Source organism: Macaca nemestrina, chromosome 5 (assembly GCF_043159975.1).
Source record: "Macaca nemestrina isolate mMacNem1 chromosome 5, mMacNem.hap1, whole genome shotgun sequence".
Lineage (NCBI taxonomy): Eukaryota > Metazoa > Chordata > Mammalia > Primates > Cercopithecidae > Macaca > Macaca nemestrina.
This window is the reverse complement of record NC_092129.1, coordinates 133,225,550-133,252,399: the sequence shown is the minus strand read 5'-3', so window position 1 is coordinate 133,252,399 and position 26,850 is coordinate 133,225,550. Positions and strand designations below refer to the sequence as shown.

Here is a 26,850-nt window from a genome sequence, read left to right as displayed (position 1 = left end):
CTGATTAATAGACAGGCTTTATGTCTAGAAAATACCTATCTCTAAATCAAGATTAGTATTCACTGCCTTTTACACCATAAGGCCAAATGTGATAAAAAGGAAGGGATGTAGTGGAAATGCCTGTGCTGTATGTGAGATGATTTTCACCTGACCAACATCATAAACTCCTCCCCCTCTACAGGTGTGGGCACTTTTTTTTTTTTCCTCTCCCTCCTCTTTCTACTAAGGGCTAATTAGGGAGGTAGCCTTGAAGAATAAACTTACCATTGATATAAAAGGAGCTGCTGGACTGATACACAGCTGAAAACCCTCAGTTTTGGACGAACTCCCAGCAGGTAAACATTTATTCATTAATATAATACATTTCAAGTCATAGTTTATAATTGCAGAAAGGGATAGGAAAAATAAAGAGATGAAATCCAACCTTACACAGAAAGAATACATTGCAATTAGGTTTCAAGGAAAGATATATTTTGTTTCACTTCTCGGCGTGTTTTTGTTTGGGGTTTTTTAAACTCTTAAATTTTGATATGAGGAAAATTTTTACCCTTAAATTTTGATGTGACGACAATAAGCATTGCCAAGTATAAATTTGTCTGCATTGTGATATGGGTACAACTAGAACAACCTCTCTGAACAAAAATCCTAACATATCAAAAATAATTATTAGCATCGGATTGCAAGTGCAAAAAAAATGTATTTCCTCGTTAACAAATGCCCACCATTGTATGGTAAATAGTGTATTACATTATAAAAACGGAGATCTTATGTTTTATTGTTTACAAGACTTAAAAGTCTCCCAGGGGAGTTTCATGCTTTCATTGTTATGATAAATATTAATCAATAAAATATTTTAGATGCTTGCTCTGTGCTTATAAATACTCAAATGCCCTCAAAGAAACTTCAGTTTCTAAAACTTATATGAGCATAATTCTTTTTCTTGACAAGTACTTTCAAACAGTGAGTCTATTGGCTATAATTTGGTTAAAGGATTCACTAACCTTTACCTTCCAATTCCAGAACATACTGATTGTGGAGAGTAGTAATTGAGTGGTAAGGATATGACATTCTGCTCTTGTAGCTTTCAGAGTTAATCGTCATTATGACTCTCTAACATGTTACAAAAATGTGTAGAAAATATTTTCTGCATCAATGAGAATTTCTGCTCTATTTTGTGGCATTAAAAAAAATTCTATTTAACCACTTTTTGCCCATTCAGTATGATATTGGCTGTGGGTTTGTCATAAATAGCTCTTATTATTTTGAGGTACGTTCCATCAATACCAAATTTATTGAGCGTTTTTAGCATGAAGGGCTGTTGAATTTTGTCAAAAGCCTTTTCTGCATCTATTGAGATAATCATGTGGTTCTTGTCTTTGGTTCTGTTTATATGCTGGATTATGTTTATTGATTTGCGAATGTTGAACCAGCCTTGCATCCCAGGGATGAAGCCCACTTGATCATGGTGGATAAGCTTTTTGATGTGCTGCTGAATCCGGTTTGCCAGTATTTTATTGAGGATTTTTGCATCGATGTTCATCAGGGATATTGGTCTAAAATTCTCTCTTTTTGTTGTGTCTCTGCCAGGCTTTGGTATCAGGATGATGTTGGCCTCATAAAACGAGTTAGGGAGGATTCCCTCTTTTTCTATTGATTGGAATAGTTTCAGAAGGAATGGTACCAGCTCCTCCTTGTACCTCTGGTAGAATTCAGCTGTGAATCCATCTGGTCCTGGACTTTTTTTCGTTGGTAGGCTATTAATTATTGCCTCAATTTCAGAGCCTGCTATTGGTCTATTCAGGGATTCAACTTCTTCCTGGTTTAGTATTGGAAGAGTGTACGTGTCCAGGAAATTATCCATTTCTTCTAGATTTTCTAGTTTATTTGCATAGAGGTGTTTATAGTATTCTCTGATGGTAGTATTTCTGTGGGGTCGGTGGTGATATCCCCTTTATCATTTTTTATTGCGTCTATTTGATTCTTCTCTCTTTTCTTCTTTATTAGTCTTGCTAGCGGTCTGTCAATTTTGTTGATCTTTCCAAAAAACCAACTCCTGGATTCATTGATTTTTTGGAGGGTTTTTTGTGTCTCTATCTCCTTCAGTTCTGCTCTGATCTTAGTTATTTCTTGCCTTCTGCTAGCTTTTGAATGTGTTTGCTCTTGCTTCTCTAGTTCTTTCAATTGTGATGTTAGAGTGTCAATTTTAGATCTTTCCTGCTTTCTCTTGTGGGCATTTAGTGCTATAAATTTCCCTCTACACACTGCTTTAAATGTGTCCCAGAGATTCTGGTATGTTGTATCTTTGTTCTCATTGGTTTCAAAGAACATCTTTATTTCTGCCTTCATTTCGTTATGTACCCAGTAGTCATTCAGGAGCAGGTTGTTCAGTTTCCATGTAGTTGAGCGGTTTTGATTGGCAAAAACTGGAAAAATTCCCTTTGAAAACTGTCACAAGACAGGGATGCCCTCTCTCACCACTCCTATTCAACATAGTGTTGGAAGTTCTGGCTAGGATAATCAGGCAAGAGAAAGAAATCAAGGGTATTCAGTTAGGAAAAGAAGAAGTCAAATTGTCCCTGTTTGCAGATGACATGATTGTATATTTAGAAAACCCCATTGTCTCAGCCCAAAATCTCCTTAAGCTGATAAGCAACTTCAGCAAAGTCTCAGGATACAAAATTAATGTGCAAAAATCACAAGCATTCTTATACACCAGTAACAGACAAACAGAGAGCCAAATCATGAATGAACTTCCATTCACAATCGCTTCAAAGAGAATAAAATATCTAGGAATCCAACTTACAAGGGATGTAAAGGACCTCTTCAAGGAGAACTACAAACCACTGCTCAGTGAAATAAAAGAGGACACAAACAAATGGAAGAACATACCATGCTCATGGATAGGAAGAATCAATATCATGAAAATGGCCATACTGCCCAAGGTTATTTATAGATTCAATGCCATCCCCATCAAACTACCAATGAGTTTCTTTACAGAATTGGAAAAAACTGCTTTAAAGTTCATATGGAACCAAAAAAGAGCCCGCATCTCCAAGACAATCCTAAGTCAAAAGAACAAAGCTGGAGGCATCACACTACCTGACTTCAAACTATACTACAAGGCTACAGTAACCAAAACAGCATGGTACTGGTACCAAAACAGAGATATAGACCAATGAAACAGAACAGAGTCCTCAGAAATAATACCACACATCTACAGCCATCTGATCTTTGACAAACTTGAGAGAAACAAGAAATGGGGAAAGGATTCCCTATTTAATAAATGGTGCTGGGAAAATTGGCTAGCCATAAGTAGAAAGCTGAAACTGGATCCTTTCCTTACTCCTTATACGAAAATTAATTCAAGATGGATTAGAGACTTAAATGTTAGACCTAATACCATAAAAATCCTAGAAGAAAACCTAGGTAGTACCATTCAGGACATAGGCATGGGCAAAGACTTCATGTCTAAAACACCAAAAGCAATGGCAGCAAAAGCCAAAATTGACAAATGGGATCTAATTAAACTAAAGAGCTTCTGCACAGCAAAAGAAACTACCATCAGAGTGAACAGGCAACCTACAGAATGGGAGAAAATTTTTGCAATCTACTCATCTGACAAAGGGCTAATATCCAGAACCTACAAAGAACTCAAACAAATTTACAAGAAAAAAACAAACAACCCCATCAAAAAGTGGGCAAAGGATATGAACAGACATTTCTCAAAAGAAGACATTCATACAGCCAACAGACACATGAAAAAATGCTCATCATCACTGGCCATCAGAGAAATGCAAATCAAAACCACAATGAGATACCATCTCACACCAGTTAGAATGGCGATCATTAAAAAGTCAGGAAACAACAGGTGCTGGAGAGGATGTGGAGAAATAGGAACGCTTTTACACTGTTGGTGGGATTGTAAACTAGTTCAACCATGATGGAAAACAGTATGGCGATTCCTCAAAGATCTAGAACTAGAAGTACCATATGACCCAGCCATCCCATTACTGGGTATATACCCAAAGGATTATAAATCATGCTGCTATAAAGACACATGCACACGTATGTTCATTGCGGCACTATTCACAATAGCAAAGACTTGGAATCAACCCAAATGTCCATCAGTGACAGACTGGATTAAGAAAATGTGGCACATATACACCATGGAATACTCTGCAGCCATAAAAAAGGATGAGTTTGTGTCCTTTGTAGGGACATGGATGCAGCTGGAAACCATCATTCTTAGCAAACTATCACAAGAACAGAAAACCAAACGCCGCATGTTCTCACTCATAGGTGTGAACTGAACAATGAGATCACTTGGACTCGGGAAGGGGAACATCACACACCGGGGCCTATCATGGGGAGTGGGGAGGGCGGAGGGATTGCACTGGGAGTTATACCTGATGTAAATGACGAGTTGATGGGTGCTGACGAGTTGATGGGTGCAGCACACCAACATGGCACAAGTATACATATGTAACAAACCTGCACGTTATGCACATGTACCCTAGAACTTAAAGTATAATAATAATAATAAATAAAAATAAAAAATAAAAAATAAATTCTATTTAATAAAAGATCCTTATGAAAGGAATCACTGTTTCCTGAAAGGATATTGTCAAATGTAGATAAATTATAGTGTCCTCTCTGCATCAATCCATGGGGGAATGTCTCTGATTTTAGTTTGTCACCCTGAGTCATTTGTGAGTTGCAAAAGTATAGTCTTGAAGGGTAGGTTAAAGCCTGATTAAGGAGAGGTTTTACTACTAAGAAATTAGAGGCCGGGTGGGGTGGCTTACGCCTGTAATCCCAGCACTTTGGGAGGTCAAGGCAGGTGGATCACATGAGGTCAGGAGTTTGAGATCAGCCTGACCAACATGGTGAAACCCCTATCTCTACTAAAAATATAAAAAAAAATAGCCAGGTGTGGTGGTGTGTATTGCAGGATCTGGCCAGCAGCCCACAATGCAACGGAGCTCTCTCTTTGTTCCCAGGCAGATCAGCAGGTCGAGAAATAACAGACAAACACAAGATAGTGAAAGCTGGGTCCAGTGGGGGTCACTGCCTTCTGGTCCCACGGTGGTGCCAATGCACTGAATATACCAGCATTTATTATTAAATTTAGTGAGGGCAGGGGTAGGTTAGTGAGGGATTTAGGGTCATTTGATTATGAGGTGAGATGGTCACATGGGGATGAAGTAATTCTTTAACACAACATCTGTATGCAATTTACAGTATATGGAGATAGGAATTTACAAAATAATGTGTGCATCAGTAATTTCTAACAGAGCCTTAAAACAGTAACGCAGTCTTTCCATAATCTGTGATTAGCAAGATATTAATCAGCAGTAACAGTTGCAGCAAAAGCTGGTTACAAACAATCCATAGAAACATGATGTGAAGCTAGACAACTGGTTAGACCAGAAATCCTCAGAAGGGAGTATGCTTTAACCCTAAAGAGGCCTAGAAGAGCCGTGGCAAGATGAGGGTGTTTATAGCCCTATCTTATCCATATGGACAGGGGCCCCTCAAGCATCCATTTATAGGCTCTCCACAAGGGTCACATTCCATTCCCAGAGCTATGAACATCTGCTTTTCTGGAATAGGAATCTTGGTGATGTGAAACCTCCCTGACTGCACGTCCATTCATAGGCTCTCTACAGGAGGAAGCACATCACACGCTGTTGGCTCATTCTGGCAGTCCGACCTAGCATTGTCTTTACACAATCCTGCATGCAATTTTGTATTTACAATAATCAGGAGCATTTCATATTTTATTCCGTAGCAGTAGTTTCATGGTGTCTCCCTACAGGTGTGTGCTTGTAATCCCAGCTACTCAGGAGGCTGAGACAGGAGAATCACTTGAACCTGGGAGGTGGAGGTTGCAGTGAGCCAAGATCATGGCACTGCACTCTAGCCTGGGCAACAGAGCAAGACTGTGTCAAAAGAAATAATAATAATAAATAAATAATAAATAATAAGCTAGAGTAATGGACTTCAGAGATGGCATAAGTGAAAAAACAAGTGTATGTTAGAGGAAAGAGTGTAAGGAGGATAATTTTCTGGGCAAACTGCATCATGAAACTAATCATATTTGTTTCACTTTATGTTAGAAAGTTTAGTGTCAAAAGTGACCTCTCACTTGCTGCAAGTACAGTTGATTCTCATTGTGGTAGTTGTTTTCAATAAAATGATACCAGACACTGACTTAGTCAATACTGAAACATTGTTCCAAGTAGAAATACAGCTAGGTTCCTGTCAGCCTCTGGTTATGGTATTTTCATCAGCAGATCAGTAGTAACCTTGTTTTATATGTGTTTTTGTTGAAAGACACATTAAAATACATTGTTGATTCAAAAGCATTGTAACTCATGTCCAAACGAAACTTACCCAACACATGTATTTCCTCCATTATTCACATCACAGCCTTTTTGCACTTAGAAACACCAATACAGCCAAAACATGCTATGCTTTTGGTCCATTTTTAAACAGCAAAATCAACACAAAGTACAAAAACTTGAAAAACTTAGCACTAAACAGACCATGAAAAGGGCACTTGTTTACAGTATGAGAACAAACACGAAGACAGAGCACCCTGTTCAGCCTTAGCTGGAAACATGTGAGTTAGGAAACCCAGTTCTTTTTGTTGCTCTATGCATGACTGCAAATGACTGTAAAAGTGCCACAAGTATTGAATTGGGAATTACAAATAAATGCTAGTGAGCAGGTAAATTTTCAAATATGAAATTCGTGATTAAGGATGATCAATTATATACATAGGATTATGTCCCATGCTCCATACTTTGCATATTAACCTCCCTTTTGACTCCATATTACTTTGTCCCTCTATTTCTCCTTTGCCGAATTTTAATTTAATTATTTTTCTTGATATATTTTACATATCTTCCTTCTTCTCTCTCTCACTGTCTCTCTCTCTCTCTTTCTTTCTTCTTTCTTTTTACAGAGTTTTGCTCTTGTTGCCCAGGCTGTAGTGCAGTGGCGCGATCTTGGCTCACCACAACCTAGCAACCTCCACCTCCCAGGTTCAAACGATTATCCTGCCTCAGCCTCCCTAGTAGCTGGGATTACAGGCAAGTGCCACCATGCCCAGCTAATTTTGTATTTTTAGTAGAGACAGGGTTTCTCCATATTGGTCAGACTGGTCTCGAACTCCTGGCCTCAAGTGATCTGCCCGCTTTCGCCTCCCAAAGTGCTGGGATTACAGGCACGAGCCACTCACTGCGCCCGTCCTACATATTTTCATAAATGGCTTTAGATCCTTCAGGGAACAAATCAGGTAATAAAGGAGCAAATTATCAACAAATATTCTAATTCCTACTCTTTTCATTAGCTACTTTGATAAGTATTCAGGCATAAAAAGATCTCTAGACATCAAACCTAATTAAGAGGTTCATGTTCCACTGCTCTTTGAAATAATTTTGTTTCATTTTCTATCAGGATATATTGAATTAGAACAAATAAATGTATTTCAAATAAGTATCTACTACAAAGTTAAAAAATGTATTTAGAGATGACACAAATGAATGAAAAGTTAAGCAGATGAAAAAGTGAAGAGATGATGGCTGTACTTCTTTCTTTGCCATCCTGAAGTATGGAAACTAGATCTTTTCAAAGTTTCTAATATTGGTCCAGACTGGGATTCGAAAGCCTCTTGATGTTCGGGTGCTACCCTGGCCCCTGCAATCTCTTCTGACTCCTGCAGAGAGCACAGACACCTTAAGTGTAACCACTCAGTGAACTAGAGCCCACAGGGATTGATCATATGCTTTCCAGAAGTTCAGGCTCACATAAACTTCATGATAGAATTTTACAGCAGTTTTTAGGTAGATTACAATTGAATATTCAGGGTACCTTGTAATCACAGGGTTATGCCACATAGGGAAATTGAGTAGAATTTTCTCTACCTGGAAAACATGTTGTAAAGGAATGATCCCAGCTCTCCACCACAACCCCAGAGGCACCACGTTCTCCTGTCTAGCTGAGTTCTCTTTGCCATCCTAGTGCCTGTCTGCCACATGTACGTTGATAAGCTCTGCTACATTGAACATAGGAAATATTTTTTTTCTTTAATTCAGTCCATCCCTGATTGGAATGATGCCAGAAAAAGTTTTCTTGGGAACAAAACAGGGGAGGTGAAGCCCCCAAATCTAAAAAAAAATGTAATTGCATGAGAACAGATGACTTTGCATACATTATATTTAGGCCCTTCTTCTTTCTTTAATTTTATCAGGCTAAAATGAGTCTCAGCCTTTGATCACTTCTGATTCTTCATCTTCAATCTAGGTTATTTCTCTCCAGTTGTTCCTCATAACCATCTGACCCACTCAAGTCTTTCTCTAGTCTTTGCCCCACATTGTGAAAAAGATGTTTTCCAACTTAGCTCGAGGCTCTTACCCTGAGCTTCATAGTTTCCATTCAACAACTATTTAGAATGTCCCTACTGTGTACTAGTCCCTTTGGCAGGTGCTGTGGATACAGTGGAGCACAAAGAAGGCATCGGTCCTACCTTTATACAGCTTATAGGTTACTCGGGATGGATTTAGACCAAATAAAACACAAATAAATATAAAATTACAACTGTTATACATGCTCTGAAGACAGAGTTTAGAGTACAATCAATGTATATAATAGATTTAACCCAGGATAGATACTCACATCTGTTCGGGATTAGGTCATTAACACTTCCCATGTATTCTCCAGTTTACCCGTCCCAGTGCCTCCCCATCTTCCTTTTTCCCTCTTTAGAGGGAGCAATGGCAGTCAGAATTATACCCAATGAAAATAGAATTACAAGAATACTCCTAAATAGATCCAAATATTAACAGACAAAAATTAAATGCCTACCTTCAAGTTTCTAATTAGGTGTGGAGTTGCAAGAACTCTGGAAAAGATGCTGGTGCTAAACTGTTCTACCAAATTACTGATACTGGAGAAAATGTTGAAGAGTTGCTTTCCTGAATCACTCAAGGTACCATAAAATTACTAATTTTATTTTATTTCTTTGTTGTGTTAATCTGTAAAATAATGTCAAACTTGTGGCTATTTTCCTTTTTTTCTGATAACAAGACTCTCTAGGAGCACTTGTTAAACCTACAGCTTCTAGCTCCCTCCTGCTAGAGACAGATTGAATAGACTGTGGATAAGGCCCAGGGAATTCCACTTTTCTTTTTTTTCTTTCTTTCTTTTTTTTAAACTTTAGGTTCTGGGATGCATGTGCTGAATGTGCAGGTTTGTTACATAGGTATGCATGTGCCATGGTGGTTTGCTGCACCCATCAACCCATCATCTAGGTTTTAAGCCCCACATGCATTAGGTGTTTGTCCTGATGCTCTCCCTCCCCTTTCCTCTCACCCCCTAGAAACTACACTTTTCATAGTCACTTGGATGACTCCTAAGGAAATTTAGGTATAATTTCTAGATTATTTCTAAATAAATTTGAGTTCTAAAGTATTTTAAATAGCAGAAGGGTATAGACTAAGTGGCATTGCAGTTAAGAACATAATCTAGTTAAAATAATAGAACTGAGGTTTAGATGTTGTTATAAATGCAGTGAAATTGCCTTTAAGAGCTGAATTTCTTGAGCAAGGAGACTGCCCTATGCCTGGTTTTCAAATGGGAGTGGCATGCAAATCACCCAGGAGAGACATAACAAATAAGAATTTGTGAAGACAGAGACTTGCATTTTTACCAAAGACCCTGTATAATCCTCATGTACATTAAAATTTGAACAAAAGTGATCTAGAAGGAGTCCTCTAATGCACTATACTGTGTGAATTAAATCTGGCCATCTTGCCTTATTGATCATGCTTAAACCGTATGTGGTAACGAAAATGTGAATAATAATTTGGAATCATTTGGCTAAAAAATAAAAGGTACCAAATGGACAATCTGACCCAAATCTTCCCAAGATCAATGCTGACACTGAAGTGAATTAATAGAATGAAATGGTAGGCTACTTTGCTTTAATAACATGTCCAAATAATTATTTTGCCAGAGATAATGAAAACAACTTCAGTGACCTTTACAGGGTAATAAAAGATTAAAAAATTAAAGAAAATACAGTTTTGTTTATTTACACTTCCTCCATTTTCTGGAGGTTGTGGCTATGGATTTTGTAACCTCAGCTTAGTGTTTAAGTGATTAAATATCCTTCCAAAGTTCCTTCATAAGCTCTCATCTCATTCCCCCAGTGCATTGACATCCTTCTAGCCACACCCCCTCAACTCAACATTCACCCTTTTAATAAATAGCTGTTGGAAGAGTTTGTAGTTAACCAGTGTCAAATGTTTCAGTTGGCTCCAAATCCTATATAAATAAGTTACGTTTTTTTTTTTCCGAATCTGAATATTGAAAGGGTTTTCCCTTTTAACATGCTGAGCATTCCAACCATATTTAGGTTACATTCTTGAGTAAGAATGTACAGTTTCTTCATGTGAAACGATATCAATAAACATTACTCTGTATATGCAAGATGAGCAGCCACAGAATTTAAAGATTAACAGAATAAGCCTGACCCTTCCAGGTTACTTTAGATCTCGAATTTTCACTAAGGGTGATCCATGTTACACAATAATATAAGCCGAACCCAATTTGGAAAGACTCCCTCTATGAGGATATGTGAATGACGTCCAGAATGGGTAATATGGAAGAAAGTTGTACAATTCTAGGCATTGAAGAAAATGAGTGATTTAGATTAAAATAGTGATAAACTACGGTGCGGTAGCAAGCTTGTAGTCCCAGCTATTCGGAAAGCAGAGACAGTAGGTTCATTTGAGCCCAGGAGTTCAAGGCCAGCAAGGTCCCATTTCTTTAAAAAAGTTTTTTTTTTTTTTTTTAATTAAACAAAAAAGTGATAAGGGAGGTAAATGTAGGTTCCAATGTCCTTATAAACAAAACCAAGCAACACAAAGTCCATTGAAATCTAACACATGCTAGTTACAAAGTGCACATAATTTAATTATGTAGCTCAATGATTTTTCATAAAGCAAATGCCTACATAACATCCACTACTACAGAGAAAGAAAATTACTTTTTACATCACTCCTTCCCACCGGCAATGCCCCTTTCCAACCACTACCTCTCCCTGCTCCCTAAAAGTGACCACTATCCTGACTTCCAAAGCCATAATTGTTTTGAATGTAACATAAATTGGATCACACAGTAAGTATCTTTTTCGTATCTAACTTCTTTTGCTCAACATTATGTTTGTGAGATTAATTTCATTGCTGTTTTGTAATCTATAGTACCAATGTGCCACAATGTATTTATTCATTTCACTATTGATGAACATGAATGGTGGTAAAAAGGATTCCCATAGTTCAGCAGTCCTTGTTACCACCACCACTTTATCCAACCTCTACAAGCATACATGTGACACATGAAAGCTGTTTTGTAGGACAGTCATCTTTCTTAGTACAGAAAAATATGTGGCTGCGTATGGTGGCTCATGCCTGTAATTTCAATACTTTGGAAGGCCAAGGTGGGAGGATCACTTGAACCCAGGAGTTGGAGACCAGCCTGGGCAACATGAGACCCCATCTCTCCAAAAAAAATTTTTTTTTATTATCCAGGTGTGGTGGTGCTTGCCTTAGTCCCAGCTACTCAGGAGGCTGGGGTGGGAGAATCGTTTGAACCCAGGAGGCGGAGGTTGCAGTGAGCAGAGATCGCGCCACTGCACTCCAGCCTGGGTGACAGAGCGAGACTGAGGAGTTCAAGGCTGCAGTGATCTGTGATTGCCCCATAATACTCCAGCCTGGATGACAGAGTGAGACACTGTCACAAAATAATAATAATAATAAAAGAAGGGTAAACTTTAAAGAAAGAGAAGAAAAAATGTGAAAGGCCACAGAAAGAATTCTAATATTGTTCTACTTTGGTTGAGTCACCAAGCATTCAATCATCTATGTCAGGCTCCATGGACATAATAATGAATTGAGACATCATTTAGAGCCTGGCTCCATCAAATCTAAAGTGCAGTTTTGTTTGTTTGTTTGTTTGTTTTAATTTGAGCTGGTGTCACCCTCTAATGATGTCTAATTGTAATTTAGGGTTGAAGAAGGAGTTGCATTTCACAGGTTATTTTCAAATACTATAGTGGGCTTGAAAAGCAGCTGAGCATCAAAATTATTTGCGGAAATTTTTAAATATGCATGGACCCTAAGTGCATATGTTATCCTGATTCATTCAGCAAGTATTTACTGCTGACCTATGTGCCAAGTACCCACCTAGTAAGCCTATGAATTTGGTACCTCTCACTGCTATCCTTTAAAAAACTAGGTTTGGAAAGAGTTTTTATAGGATTTCATAGACCTTTTACCAGTTTTCATGTGCACTGATAAAATAGCAACAGAAAAATTAATGTGTGTCTATCATGTGTCTGAATGTATGCATATATGTTTATAATTTCCCCTCTCATGGACATGAGTACACAGTAGAACAAGAAGTAAAGAAGATAATATGTGACTGAAACAGCTAATAGTATGATTGGCTTGTCTCTCTGGGTTATCTGACTCAGGTTTATGGAGCGGTGATGAACATAAATCGTGGGAACCCCTTTCAAAAGGAAGTGGTGTTGGATTCATGGCCAGATTTCAAAGCTGTTATCACCCGACGACAAAGAGAGGTATAGTTTTGAAAGGTAAAAAATTTAAAAATAGTAAGAATTGGAGAGAAAAAATAGGTAATGGTATTTTATAACCACAGTAGCCATATACGTTAGCTTACAACACTACCTGTTTCACCCTTCATTTCTTTTCTTTCTTTCCCTTCCTTCCTTCCCTCCCTCCCTCCTTTCTTTCTTTCTCTTTCTTTCCCTTTCTTTTGCCAACTTTCTTTTCTTTTCTTTCTCAGAGTCTCATTCTGTCACCCAGACTGGAGTGCGGTGGTGTGATCTCAGCTCACTGCAATCTCCACTTCCCAGGTTCAACCGATTCTCCTGCCTCCGCCTCCTGAGTAGTTGGGCTTATAGGCACCCACTACCATGCCTGGCTAATTTTTGTATTTTTAGTAGACACTTTAGTCGAGATGGGATTTCACCATGTTGGCCAGGCTGATGTCGAACTCCTGACCTCAGGTGATCGGTCTGCCTCCGGCTCCCAAAGTGCTGGGATTACAGGCATGAACTGCCACTATGCCCAGCCTCAGCATTAAATTCTAATTTGACTGGCTTCAGAGTATCAGGAACTTGAAAAACCTCTAGTCCAAACATGTTCAATAAAGTGGTTCCTTAGTGTTTCATGATCTCTAGAAGGATGAAGCACAAATGGTTGACTTATAGATACTAGCTTTTTCCCTGGGTGAATGGTTGCTTATGACTGGTGACTTTGGTCATGTGGGTATTTGGAAGAAGAGTGAAGACAACATCTGCCCCATTCTGCTCCTGAGACCAAGGAGAAGCTCATATGGCCAAAGAGGTACCGTCCTGACCACATTAGGAAGATTCTGAGAGTTGTAATTCTTGGAGGTAAATCCAAGAATTACATATAAAATTAAATATAAAAGAGTTAAATATTTATATATGTATATATATATTTATATATGTAATATATATATGTAATGTCTTCTGTCCTAGGCTGAGACAGATAACCTTGATTATTATACTAATGCCTATGCTGTGTTCTACAAGGATGTCAGGGCTTATCGACAGCTATTGGAAGAATGTGATGTTTTTAACTGGAACCAAGTTTTTCAAATACAAGGTGAGGTCAAGTGCAAGACTTATATTATGCAGTCATTTTTTTCCTCCTTAGCATATATCCAGATAGATATAGATATTTCATATATATGAAAATATGTAGATTATATATATACACATATATGTATAAATACATACACATCCATTTTATGCATTTACCATTTCTATATTATAGTGTTGTAAGAACACTTATTTGTCATGTCTAATGAGGCATGCATGGCCTTCGGGTTAAAAAGAGACCATTTAAATGGAGCTGTTCTTAGGTGACATATATTTTCTACTATTATTGTAATATGGATGGATATCAGTGAGAATCAGAATATTTTTCCTTATTGGTTTTAATAATTTTCTATCACACCTTTTAAAATAACTATAATTTAGGTCTTAGCCAATAGGTAGGCCTTTTATTTTTTCTGAAGCAGATGATTCTGGAAAGAAATAATCAATTGATCTGCATACAATGCCCTCAAATGACTGTTTTTTTTTTTTTTTTTTCTGAGTCAAGGTCTTGCTCTGCAACCCAGGCTGGATGCAGTGGTATGAGCATAGCTCACTGCAGCCTTGAACTCCTGGGCTCAAGGATCCTGTCTCCTCAGCTTCCTGAGTAGCTGGGACTACAGGTGGCACCACCACACAGGGCCCTTTTTTGTTTGTTTTTGTTGAGACAGCGTCTCATCCTATTGACTAAGCTGCTAAAGTGATTTTAGACAGAAAGAGTTTATATGAGCTGTGAGGAGATAATGGCATGGCCATCAGGGCTTGGGGCAGAACTTCATGCCAGGAGAGAAGATTAAGGGTTTCTGATAGTTTAGATGAATAGTTTCCGCTTCAGTGTACACTTACTCATCCAACTTTTCATAATGATTAGGTGTTAGTACAGGCAATAAAGTTGTTGTTTATGATTGTTCCAGTGAAATGAGTGCCTTGATCATTTAACAGGAAAGTAGGGAACCTCATATTAGAAATACAAAGTCTAGTAATTTTTTTTCACCTATAGAAAGCTGAGGCCCTCCAATAAGGAAAAGCTTCTATCCACCCGGAAAATTTACAAATAAAGACTAACACATGATCATAACCCAAAGACATCAGATGTCGTACAAAATGTATTCATAAATGTACAAAAAGACCTTATGCAGGAAACTCTAAACTATCTCTCACCTTTACAGATTTGCCCCAGTTGCGCTGGTTAGATGTGAGACATGATTCTATCACTTCCATAGCCAATTTAGAAAAAAATGTTCTGACCAGTATTACTTTAACATAGAAATGAATAAATGTCCTCATTGGTGTGAAAAATCATGGTAGTAATTGGATGGATCTTGGTGCTACAGGCCTATTATCACTAAATCACCTCAATCCATCATTATATAGAAAAAAGGTATATAATTTCTAATATCCTTTTCAGAAGGCTGAGCTGATAGTTGTGAGTAACTTATAGTCATCTAAATTGACTCAATCATTCTTTCTGAAGGTTTGATGGGGACAAATGTGAATTAGTATCACCTAATATAGCCGGAGTAGTAAAGGTCCCTCATTTAGCACGTAAGTCAGCCTGGACATTACCGTTGGCTTCTCCTGTGGTCTTTTGACTACAGACTTCTGTGGTAATAGCTGTAATTTTCTTGGAATACTGAATACTTTCCAAGAAGTCATTGGTATGTTTACTATTCTTAATTGCAGTACCCAAAAAGGTCATAAATCCTCTCTGTTTCCATAACACAATTCCAAAAGCCTACCTACTGGCCATATACATGATCAACATTTGCCACAGTGCAGGCCCCGTCATAGATACTAGTTTGGCTACTGGGTAGATCAAGCATTAGGTGGTGGAGCTGCTTCAGGACTTGATGTCCAGAGGAATGACACATCCTGCATAGGAATGCCTTTGTCATTTTTAATCTGAGAGCCATTAATGAACAATATTAAATCACGTTTAACCCAACAAGCTACCCAGAGTAGCTAAACCCCTTTAGTTTGCCATATGAAGGCAGGAAGTGAAAAAGTATACAGCTACCCACACAGGCCAGGCTCTTCTGCTCACTACTGATTAGTAAGCTAACCTTGCACTGACGTGAAAAATTATCTACGTGTGTACTAACGTGAGAGTTTCAGAAGCCTGCTTATTGGTAAGAAGTCTAATAAATGTCCTGAATTGTGGCTTATCCACTTAGCCGCTCTTCTCATAAGAAGGTAGGTAGAAAGAGGCAGAGCAAGATGTGGAAGTTCCTTTCACTTGTGGGAAAGGAGAAAATCATTTGTTAAAAGTCGTAACTTGTAAGGAAGACAAAAGGACATGATCAAGAACACCATGAAGAGGTAATCAACAAAATCCAAGATTGTGAAAACCGCACGGTAAACACCTGGGTTTTTTCAACAAATGAAATGAAAGAATCAGAGTGGGGTTAGGGATTGAAGGAAAACTTGTAGATTAAAAAATCTGAGACCAAAATTAAACTATAGTGTGTTTAAGAACACACACTTAAAAAGTAGGCACTGCCTCCTTTTTTCTCACAGTCTTTTGAATTACTTAGATGAAATTCAGTGTTATAATATGAGATACTAGCCACAGCATCTTTAATTTTAATAACATTAACTCAAAAGCCTACTTATCTTTTCTGAGGTTTAACTCCCTGAGGGAGGAGTCAAGGCTCAGATACAACACTGTGTTCAATACGCCTTCCCACTCAAGCATTCTTCAAGAAGTCCCAGGTCCACACTGAAGAATCTTACCAGAGGGGAGGAAATAAGCCATTAGTCATGGGAAGAGGGAAAGTCAGTTTGCAGAGAATTCAATCCATCAGGACACAGACTGGAAAGGATGGAGTAGATGGGGATTTGAAAAGGTGGAGAAAGGAATCATACTATAAGCTCTCTAAGAACAAAGACCAGGAAGGGCCAGGCATGGTGGATTATGCCTGTAATCCAAGTGCTTTGGGAGACCAAGACAGGGGGATCTCTTGAGGCCAGGAGTTTGACACCAGCCTGGGCATATACGGAGACCCCAACTCTACAAAAACAAAACAAAACAAAAACTTAAAAAATAAATCAGCCAAGCGGTGGCATGCACTCAGGAGGCTGAGGGAGGGGGATCATTTGAGCCCAGGAGTTCATGGTTATAGTAAGCTATGATCATGCCACTGCACTCTAACCTGGACAAGAGAGCAAGACCCTGTTTCTAAATAAAGAACAGAGACCATACCATTTTTGTGTACCACTATGAACATTGTCTAGCATAGCACCTTATATATATGCAACACCTACTGAATCAAGATTAATCAAATAACTATGACAAATGGAATCTGGGTGAGGTAAGTTCAGGGTAAATCTCACCAACACTGAGTTTACACCTTGCGTTCTGTAATGGAGAGGTATAACAGACTGAAAGAGAGTCTTTGAAGTTGGTTTGCCATGTCCAACAAATCTAAGCTCTTGTATACTTCATAGACTTCATCCTTTATTTCTTGTATACTTCATAGACTTCATCCTTTATTTCGTGGAGCTTAAGGTTAGTCTGAGAGTCCAAAGAATCAATATTCTCCCAAGAAATTCTAAAGTCCCATGAGATATTCCTATCATAAGTTTCTATGAAGATCGTGATGAGTGGTCCCAATGGGCAACATCAGGGGAATTTGAAACTCCTACAAAAATTTGAAACTTAGACAATAGCTGTAATAAATTAGATGTAAATGTATACTGGTTAGGATAATACAAGTGGCAAACTGCTGGTACTGATGATTCTCAGTATAAAATTACTGCAACAAATTTACTGTCTGCTTTTTCAACTAAAATGCCCACATATTAAATTATATCTTTCTATACACAGGGTTGCAGAGTGAGTTATATGATGTTTCCAAAGCGGTTGCCAACTCAAAGCAGTTGAATGTAAAGCTAACTTCCTTCAAGGCTGTTCATCTTTCTCCTGTTTCAACTCTGCCAGATACCAGTTTCCTGTATGTAAACCAAGTTTTTGCATTTGGGGCAGGACTTACTGCTATAGAAGTACAGGTAGCAGTAACTGGAGTACTTAGTATCACTATGGAATATCTAGGCACTTTGGATTTCAACCATTGAGCATAAATGGGTGTGTGTATATTTACTTTTCTCCTCTCTCCTGCGCTTGACTGCTCATAATTTCATTGAAAATCAAATCAGTATCTTTGTCCATAGTTATAAATGAACTCAGAATTCCTGTGTTTTCATAGTATCCACGGAAAAAGTATTCCTTGGTGTCCTCGTCCCTCAAATAATTCTAAATAATTTATACCGTCTGAGTCCAAGGTTGTTATTGTTTTTGCTGTTTCAGGGATGGGGGTATATAGCTGACTTATGTTGAGCTCTTATGTGCCAGGGACTACATGTCTTAAATATGTTATCCCATTAGTTCTTTCCACAACCCTGTAAAGTAGGACTATTATTATTGCCCCTCCCGCCCCCACACACCTTTTTAAACAGAGATGAAGTAACACACAGGGGTAAATTATAGAGCCAAGAAAGAATCCCAAGTCCAACTCCAGATACAATCTTTCAAAACATTGATTAGTTTGTATCTGCATTTATTCTTCTTTTGGAGTCCCTGCTCTGTCATTTACTAATTACCTTTCTGAGTCTCAGTTTCTTCTGAATTCATTCCTTTAAGTATTTTGTTAAATTAATATCATTTTAAATCAACAAATAATAATTGTACACTTTCATGGGGTACAATGTGATGTCTTGATAAATGTATATACCATAGACTGATTAAACCAAGCCAGTTAATGTTAAAAAAAATTGTTATAATATTTTCCTGTTGTTTTGCAAGAGACTGAAGCAAGATAATTAAAAATCACCCACCTCAATGAATGTTAATTTTCTGTACTCCTACAGTGAATGTTGAAGAAATTGTTGAGCAAAATAGCACTAAACCTTAAGAAGAATGTACATTTTAAGTCATAGGAAAGCAACTGGATTTTCTTTTATTGTAGTTTTAATTACGAAAATTTCAAACATACATGAAAGTTTAAAGGCTAGTATAAAGAACTCCCTACCCATACGCAGTTGACCTTATTTAATTTATACAAATATATATTCTTTCCACTTCCTAGATTATTTTGAAGAAATGTCCCAGACATTATCCTTAAAAATTTTAATATGTAACTCTAAAAAGTGAGTCTTAAAAAAAAACACCCACTATACTGATATTACTCCTGTGTCCGAGGTCCCCAAGAACACCCACAGGTTTTATGGTTCACTATGTTGACACACAGGACTCAGCAAATATACTCATGGCTATGATTGATTACAATGAAAAGATAAAATGCAAAATCAACAAAGGGAAAGGGAGCACTGGGTAAAGTCCAGAGGAAACCAGACACAAGCTTCCAAGAGTTGTCTCTCAGTGGAGTCACATAGAATGTGCTCAGTCCCTAAACAATGACCTGTAATGATATGTGTAAAACGTTTCAAATTCCTGGCCTCAAGCAATCCTCCTGTCAGGGACTCCCCAAGTGATGGGATTACAGGCCTGAGCCACCGTGCTCTGCTAAAAGTTGTCTACCAGGGAAACTTATTATTAGACACTCAGTGCCCAGGATTTTTATTGGCAGCATCCTCTGCCTAGCACAGACCGATTTCCTAGACACACAGAAGGAAAGCCAGTGTTCAGCAAAACCCATACTGTTTGCACAATTTAATCACAGTGACCCATTTATGTGAGTCCTGGAAATGGTAGCCCCCTTCCAGATCCATGTTCGTAGACACCAACCAAGGGTCAACCTTGCAATTAGGCCTTTTTAAGGGCGACGGCCTCAAGCCTTCTATGTTAGTTTTTTCTGCACATTCCCTTAAAATATTGTTAACATATTTCCTTAAAGTAAAATAACAGTATTTATATTTCTGATATTGTCACATTTTAAAGTTTGTTTCGAATCAACATCTAAACAAGGTTCATACATAGAACTCTTTAATACATCTGAAGTTTCCTTTGACTTGTAAGTTCCCCTTCATCTTTATTTTTTGCATTACTTTTCTGTTGAAGAAACCAGGTTATTTGTTCTTTGAAGTATCCCATAATCTGTTTACTATTGTATGCCTGAGGTATTATTTAAAATTTTCCTCTGTCCAGTCAAACCTTTTGAAATGGGGTTTTAACTTGAATTGATCTCTTTTGCATACAGTTAGACATTCTGTCTTTTTTTTTTTTCCTTAACTTCCCACACGAAACTGATGCAAACAATTTGCATTTAACACCTAAGTCATTAGGCAAGTGTGTGAACCCCCAGCACTTTGGAAACAAGGTCACAGTCTCTAACATAACTACTCCTGAAACACTTGCCTTAGTAATGTTTTTATCTGCAGTTATTATTTCTGCCTGAAGCTTCTTTGCCCTTGCTTTAAAGTTCATTTTCAAAAACTCAATTGAAAATTCCATTAAACCAGCTATTTTTTTCCTCCGCTTAGTCGATGAATGACTGGCCCAGTTCTATAGCTGATAAAATGCCTGAAATGTGCAACAACATTACACACCACTAATTAAAAGAAAACACAGATTTTTACTTTATAAAAATGATGACAAGAACATTATCAGTCTCTTAGCAGTCACTGGGGTAGTCTTATGATATTAATAGCTTTAAGACTGAGAGCAAATTCTGAGGCACTGTCAGCCTCATAGGCTTTCAACTAAGTAATCCATTTCAGTTTTTAGAAATTGCAGCAATTCTTTTTCTTTATCTTAATATGAGGGGCTTTATACAGTAAATTAATAAAAACTTTCATAACATTAGAACAGATACAGCTAGTGGCGTATACAAACACTGCCAATGGAAAAGTTGAAGGTTGGGACTATTTAACCTAGAAAAGAGCAGGCCTAGGAGACAGTTTGAAGGAACAAATACGGCCAGGCGCAGTGGCTCACGCCTGTAATCCCAGCACTTGCAAGGCGGGTGGATCATCCTGAGGTCAGGAGTTCGAGACCAGCCTGGCCAACATGGCAAAACCCTGTCTCTACTAAAAATACAAAAAGTAGCTGGACATGTTGGCACGTGCCTGTCATCCCAGCTACTTGGGAGGCTGAAGCAGGAAAATCGCTTGAACTCAGGGGGCAGAGGTTGCAGTAAGCCACTGCACTCCAGCCTGGGCAATAATGCGAGACTCCATCTGAAAAAAAAAAAAAAAAAAAAAAAAAAGAAGAAGAACAAACATTTCTAAAGCATGCACATATGCTTGGCAAATTAAGAGATTTTATTTCTTTTTTGGCCATGGATGCATAACCACAGAAGTTCTACTCTAACATGGATGCATAACCACAGAAGTTCTATTCTAAAACTTTTTCTTTTTTTTTTTAATTGAGCAAAAGATTAGGGCTCCAAGAATCTGGACTTACCAAGGCCTCAGAGAGGACTTCAGCAGAGTCAGGACTAAATAAAAGCAATTCTGAGGGTTTTCGTTATTGTTGTTGTTTACAGAAAGTGTTAAAAGAAAACTTTAGACAGATTAAATTTAGCAACGTTGGTCTGGGTGCAGTGGCTCACACCTGTAATAATCCCAACACTTTGGGAGGTCTAGTATGGTGGACAACTGGAATACAGGAGTTGGAGACCAGCCTGGCCAACATGGTGAAACCTTGTCTCTACTAAAAATACAAAAATTAGCCAGGCGCGGTGGCACACCTGTAAGCCCACATACTCAGGAGGTTGAGATACGAGAAGCGCTTGAACCGGGGAGGTGGAAGTTGCAGTGAGCCGAGATTGCACCACTGCACTTCAACCTGGGAGACAGAGCAATGCTTTCAAAAAAAAAAAAAAAAAAAGTTAGCAACGTTTATTTGAGCAAAGAACAGTTCATGAATCTGGCAGCACTCAGAATCAGAAGTTTAAAGTTACACCCACCAGTGGGAGATTTTATACGCCAGACACGGAAGCAAAGCAGGTAAATCCTCTGATTGGCAACAGTTAGGTATCTGTATATTTGGGCATGGTCTGCTCACTTACCTGCCTGTGATTGGCTTGTATAACAAACTTAGCTGTTTGTTATGCGCCTAAGGTTGGTTTTGTGTCAAGTTAGGTTGCAATTCAACACATGGGGACTCAAGGTCTAGCGGGAACTGCGGGCCAAATTTAATTCATTTAACAACAGAAACACTTTCCTTAACCTGTGCTGAAGGCAAAAGCAAGTGAACATAAAATTAGAAGCAACGACTTAAATTTGGTGTAATAAGTGTTTTGTCTTCTCAGAAATGAAACCCGGAAAGGTGCTTGTAAATCGGGAATGGTGGATTCTAACTCACTGAAAATCTTAGGTGCCCTCTCAGGGATGGTTTCTCAGTTTGAACCAATATGAAAAGAGTAGTAATAGGTCGGGCATGGTGGCTCACGCCTATAATCTCAGCTCTTTGAGAGGCCGAGATGGGTGAATCACAAGATCAGGAGTTCGAGAACAGCCTGGCCAATAGTATGAAATCCCGTCTCTACTAAAAATATAAAAATTAGCCAGGATGGTGGCAGGCGCCTGTAATCCCAGCTACTTGGGTGGCTGAGGCAGGCCTCCCAAGAACTGCTTGAACCCGGGAGGCAGAGGTTGCAGTGAGCCGAGATCACGCCACGGCACTCCAACCTGGGCGACAGAGCAAGACTCTGTCTCGAAAAAGAAAAATAGTTATGTATAACCACATGACTCTGAGGTCCTATTTGTTCTTGTGTCATTCTGTTCTAGCAAGGGGCCTTTCCCACGACTAACCTACCTGACTGTTGCCGAAGCAGATCTACTCAACCGGACTTGGTCAAGGGGTGGCAATGAACAATGTCTCCGGTACATCGCCAACCTCATCGCCTGCTTCCCTAGTGTGTGTGTCCGGGATGAGAAGGGAAACCCGGTCTCCTGGTCCATCACAGACCAGTTTGCCACCATATGCCATGGGTACACCCTGCCAGAACATCGCAGGAAAGGTTACAGCCGGCTGGTGGCCCTCACGCTGGCTAGGAAGTTGCAAAGCCGGGGATTCCCCTCTCAGGGGAACGTCCTGGATGACAACACGGCATCTATAGGCCTACTGAAAAGTCTCCACGCTGAGTTCTTGCCTTGTCGCTTCCACAGGCTTATTCTCACCCCTGCGACTTTCTCTGGCCTGCCTCACCTCTAGCCCAGTGAAAAACTGCAGTGGTTTTCTTACTTTCCCTGAGCGTACACATACTCTTGGCTGCCAACGAGGGGAGAGTTAAAATGGGAATCTGGAGACTCTTGGGTTGTTGGAAAGGGTCTGGAGAATACATACAGGATCCACTTGAGAAGCCTTAATTCTTCGTATCTCAGGTTTCTCCAGTAAGTAGCTGTGGGGGTGAAGAGTAGCTGTGGCTGAAGACTGAGTACGATTGTCCTCCTTTAGGAGAATAGGTTCTAAAGCCAGCAGTTTTAGCGTACTAGGAGAAATTACTGCCTGAGAACAAATGATTCAACACACGACCATGTGGCTACTGCTTTATGATTGCTGCTTGGACCTCTGCTCTGTAGTCTTAAAGGCACACCGCTTCCCTACTGCCTTCATATTCCCCTGTCCCTACTGCTTTGTCTCAGCAACCTCTGTCCTAACAGCTCTACCGCTAAGTTCTCTGTAGAGTAACCTCCTTTTTCCCCTTTAATTACTTGCTCTTTACTTCTGCCTAGGACTCTAGCCTATAGTTCACTGCCCTGGGAATGTTCAAATGTAGTAGTTCTTACATTTTAGTGTTTGTCAGAATCGCCCAGAGGGCAGGTTGCAACACACATCACTAGGCCTCTCCTTCTTTGAGGTAGGGCCCCAAATTTTGCATTTCTAACAGCTTCTTACTGCTTATTTGCCTTGGATGGATGACAATATGGGCATTTTGATGCTATAAACAAATGCTGTCAGCATAGGACTAGACCTTACCTATAATCTATTTCAGCCCTCTTATTCATAATCTACTTTCCCATATAAAACTAAGATCATATATAGGGGTGTTTGGGGGTATGCAAATGAATATATAACATATATTCATACACATATATATACATTCATATCTTCTATATGTATATGTATATACTCATAGAATTTTGATAATAAACTTTAACCCTCTGATTACATGTGAAAATTTTGAGGACCAGAGAAAAGAAATGACTTTGTCAAGATTATATTCTTTATAATCAGTACTGGAGGCAGACCCAGAATGCTGCCATTTCAATTCCAATCTGTTATTTTCACTAAATCGTGTATCCTTTTTTATAATGTAAATTAAAATGCTTAAGTAATTAAAAGATTAATTTTATTTTTCTTTTATTCTTGTCATTATTTCTTCTTAATTTGAGTTCCAATTGCTTGTGTATGTATACCTTTCAAGGGCAGTAAAGAAAGAGATAAGCATCACCAGCTGTGTTCTCCATTTACAATAAAAGCAGGCACTAACACAATAGTTGGATTGGCCTTGTCTTGATAAAGTTGACTTAGCTATATAGAAAATACTGGTTTCTTATCCCCAAGGAGGTCACAAAATCCTGACTGCAAAGATAGGGAAAAATCCAACTTTTAGGCGTTTATTCTGAGAAAAAGGAAACAATTTGGCTGAAGTAAAGCACATTTTAATTTAAAAAATAGGACTCAGTAGGAGTAAATACATGCTTAGTTCATCCTGAGTCCACAGTTACCTGGAAACTTCTCTATCCTTGGATCCAGAGAGGAAAGCACCAAGTAACCAGAGGCCATAAACCTCTTAGGAGAATATGCCCTAAGGATGCCAATTATCTTTAGCATCGATTAAGCATGAGTTACTCCTGCTTGATATATGGCAATATTATTATAGCCTTATTTTCTTCCTAATGATAATTTGCGTAACATTTCACATTTATCTATGTGCTAATAATTGTACCAGATGTGAGATGTATATAGCTTAATCCTGGTGAGGGATAAAGTATTGCTTTATTGTGGGAATTCTTGCTTAGAGGTGTTATGAATCACCAAAGTCACGCAGGCTCTAAGTGGCAAAATCATGATCAGAACAGGGGTTTGTTGGATTGCAAAGCCTATACTACTAGTCATTATGCTAATTGGTCTCTTAAGCAGCTTGGAACACTTTGTAAATAATTATTCACTTATCTCGTTACATTCTGAATTTTCTACCTTCACTTCCACCTCCAAAACAGACCCCATATTTGAAAGATTTTTGTTCCTACCAAATTGCTCGTATACTACTTTCTTACTTTCATCTTCCAGCTAACCATGTTGGATATAATTGCTCAACTTTGAACACTGTTTCTGACCCTTTTAAGGCATGTGCAGAGAAATGTCTGGAGTAAGGAGAGGACAAGGAGAAGAGAAAAACTCAAGAAGTAGAAACGGGGCCAGGCGTGGGGGCTCACACCTGTAATTCCAGCACTTTGGAAGGCCAAGGCAGATGGATCACATGAGGCCAGGAGTTAGAGAACATCCCGGCCAACATGGCAAAAACCCATCTCTATTAAAAATACAAAAATTATCTGGGCATGGTGGCACATGCCTGTAAGCCCAGCTGCTTGGGTGGCTGAGGCATGAGAATCACTTGAATCCAGGAAGCAGAGGTTGCAGTGAGCCAAGATAGCGCCACTGCACTCCAGCCTGGGCAACAGAGCCAGACTGTGCCTCAACAAAAAGAAGTAGAGGAAGAGGCTTCATTAACATAGGTTTTATTTATTGATTTAAGGAAATTCTTCAATGTAATATAAAAACCAATAGAAAGCCTTCAGTAGTGCATTAATCTGTTTGGAAATTAGTTGGGAGGCTGTAGTCTAAGCAAAAGATGGTGGTAGCTTGGATCTGAATGCTAGCAATGATAATGGTGAAAAGTGAACAGTTACTTGAACTATTTAGAAGGAAAATTTGTCAGAACTTAATAATTTAGTGGCTGCAGGGTATGCTGAGAGAGAAATGTCAAGGATGGCTACTGGGCTTCTGTGTTGTGAAAGCCACAGCTGGTGGTAGTTTTCACTGAGATCAGAAACCCTGGAACAATCCCAGATCGGGAGCAATTTGTAGCACAGAAAATTGTTTGTTCAGTTTTTGGATGTTGAGTTTTGAACCATGCAAGTGATGGGATGAAGTTGGATATTTGAGTCTAAATCTCAGAAAAGTTATTTGGGATAGAGGTATTGATTTAGAAGTATATAGATGATAACAGAAGCCATGAATTTAGCTGAGGTTGTCTAGGACTGAAACTTAAATATTATCAACTATTTAAGGCAAGGGAAAAGAAAAGCTCTGGAATAGGAGAAGGAGCAGCCAGAAGATAGGAGGAAAGGCAGGAGTTGACTGTCATGGAAGAGAAAGAAGAAAAATTTAAAAAGGGAGGGATGGTCAATGGTGTCAAATTATGCTGAGAGGTCAAGAATACATTAGGAATGAAACATCTTCATTCCATATTTCACTCTCAAATATTTTAAACATATGTACCAAAAAGAAACCAGAAACTACATATTGCATAATCCTGTTTCTTTAAAGTTTAAAACCAGGCAAAATGAATCTGTATCTGTAGAAGTCAGGAAGTAATTACCCTTCAGAAGGATAGTAAGTAAAATTGGACATGAAATGGCTTCTGGATTTCCAGTAATATTCTGATTCTTGACTTGGGTGGGTTACAAAGGTGTGTTCACTTTGTAACACTTTGTTACACAGGTGTGTTCCACTTTTTAACACAAGTATGTTCCCTCCAGCCCTGACTTAGCCAGGCCCTTCCCTGCTGGGCTCAGTCTTTCCATAGGCAAATCTGCATGACTAACCACCTCCTCCCCGCCCCCTGTGCGTCAGGGCCTAGAGCATATGATTATCAAGCTATACAATTATGATATATCTACTTTTCTGTATGCGTGTTATACTGCAATAAGGAATATTCCTTAACAGAAAGCAGGCCTGAAATCGGGAAAAAAAATGTCTGTATATTTTAGCAAGAATGAGTATTCAGTCTGCCTAAGATTCACTGAAAAGATACAGAGGGGAATAACTGAGAATTCAATCTGCTCAAACTTTGGGAACAAGAGAGGGAAGTGCAATTGTGGGGAACATTTATACAGCCTCTAAAATAGAATCTCATTTAATAATACAAGATTTGATTCTGTTAATTTTGCATTTTTTTAGTCACTAAGTTTTGTTCAGTGATTTGAATTTTCAGAAAGAATGT

General features: G+C 38.7%; 1 protein-coding gene across 1 annotated transcript; it reads left to right on the top strand.

Moving 5' to 3' along the window:
• The first annotated feature begins 216 nt into the window (after nt 1-216).
• LOC105490896 (glycine-N-acyltransferase like 3) lies at nt 217-23,973 on the top strand. The gene is made up of 6 exons (XM_011756873.2): nt 217-335; nt 8,890-8,995; nt 12,542-12,649; nt 13,598-13,724; nt 17,544-17,670; nt 22,406-23,973. Exons 2-6 carry the CDS (start codon nt 8,918-8,920, stop codon nt 22,830-22,832), a joined length of 867 nt encoding a protein of 288 aa, XP_011755175.2. The 5' UTR covers nt 217-335; nt 8,890-8,917; the 3' UTR covers nt 22,833-23,973.
• The last annotated feature ends 2,877 nt before the right edge of the window (nt 23,974-26,850 follow it).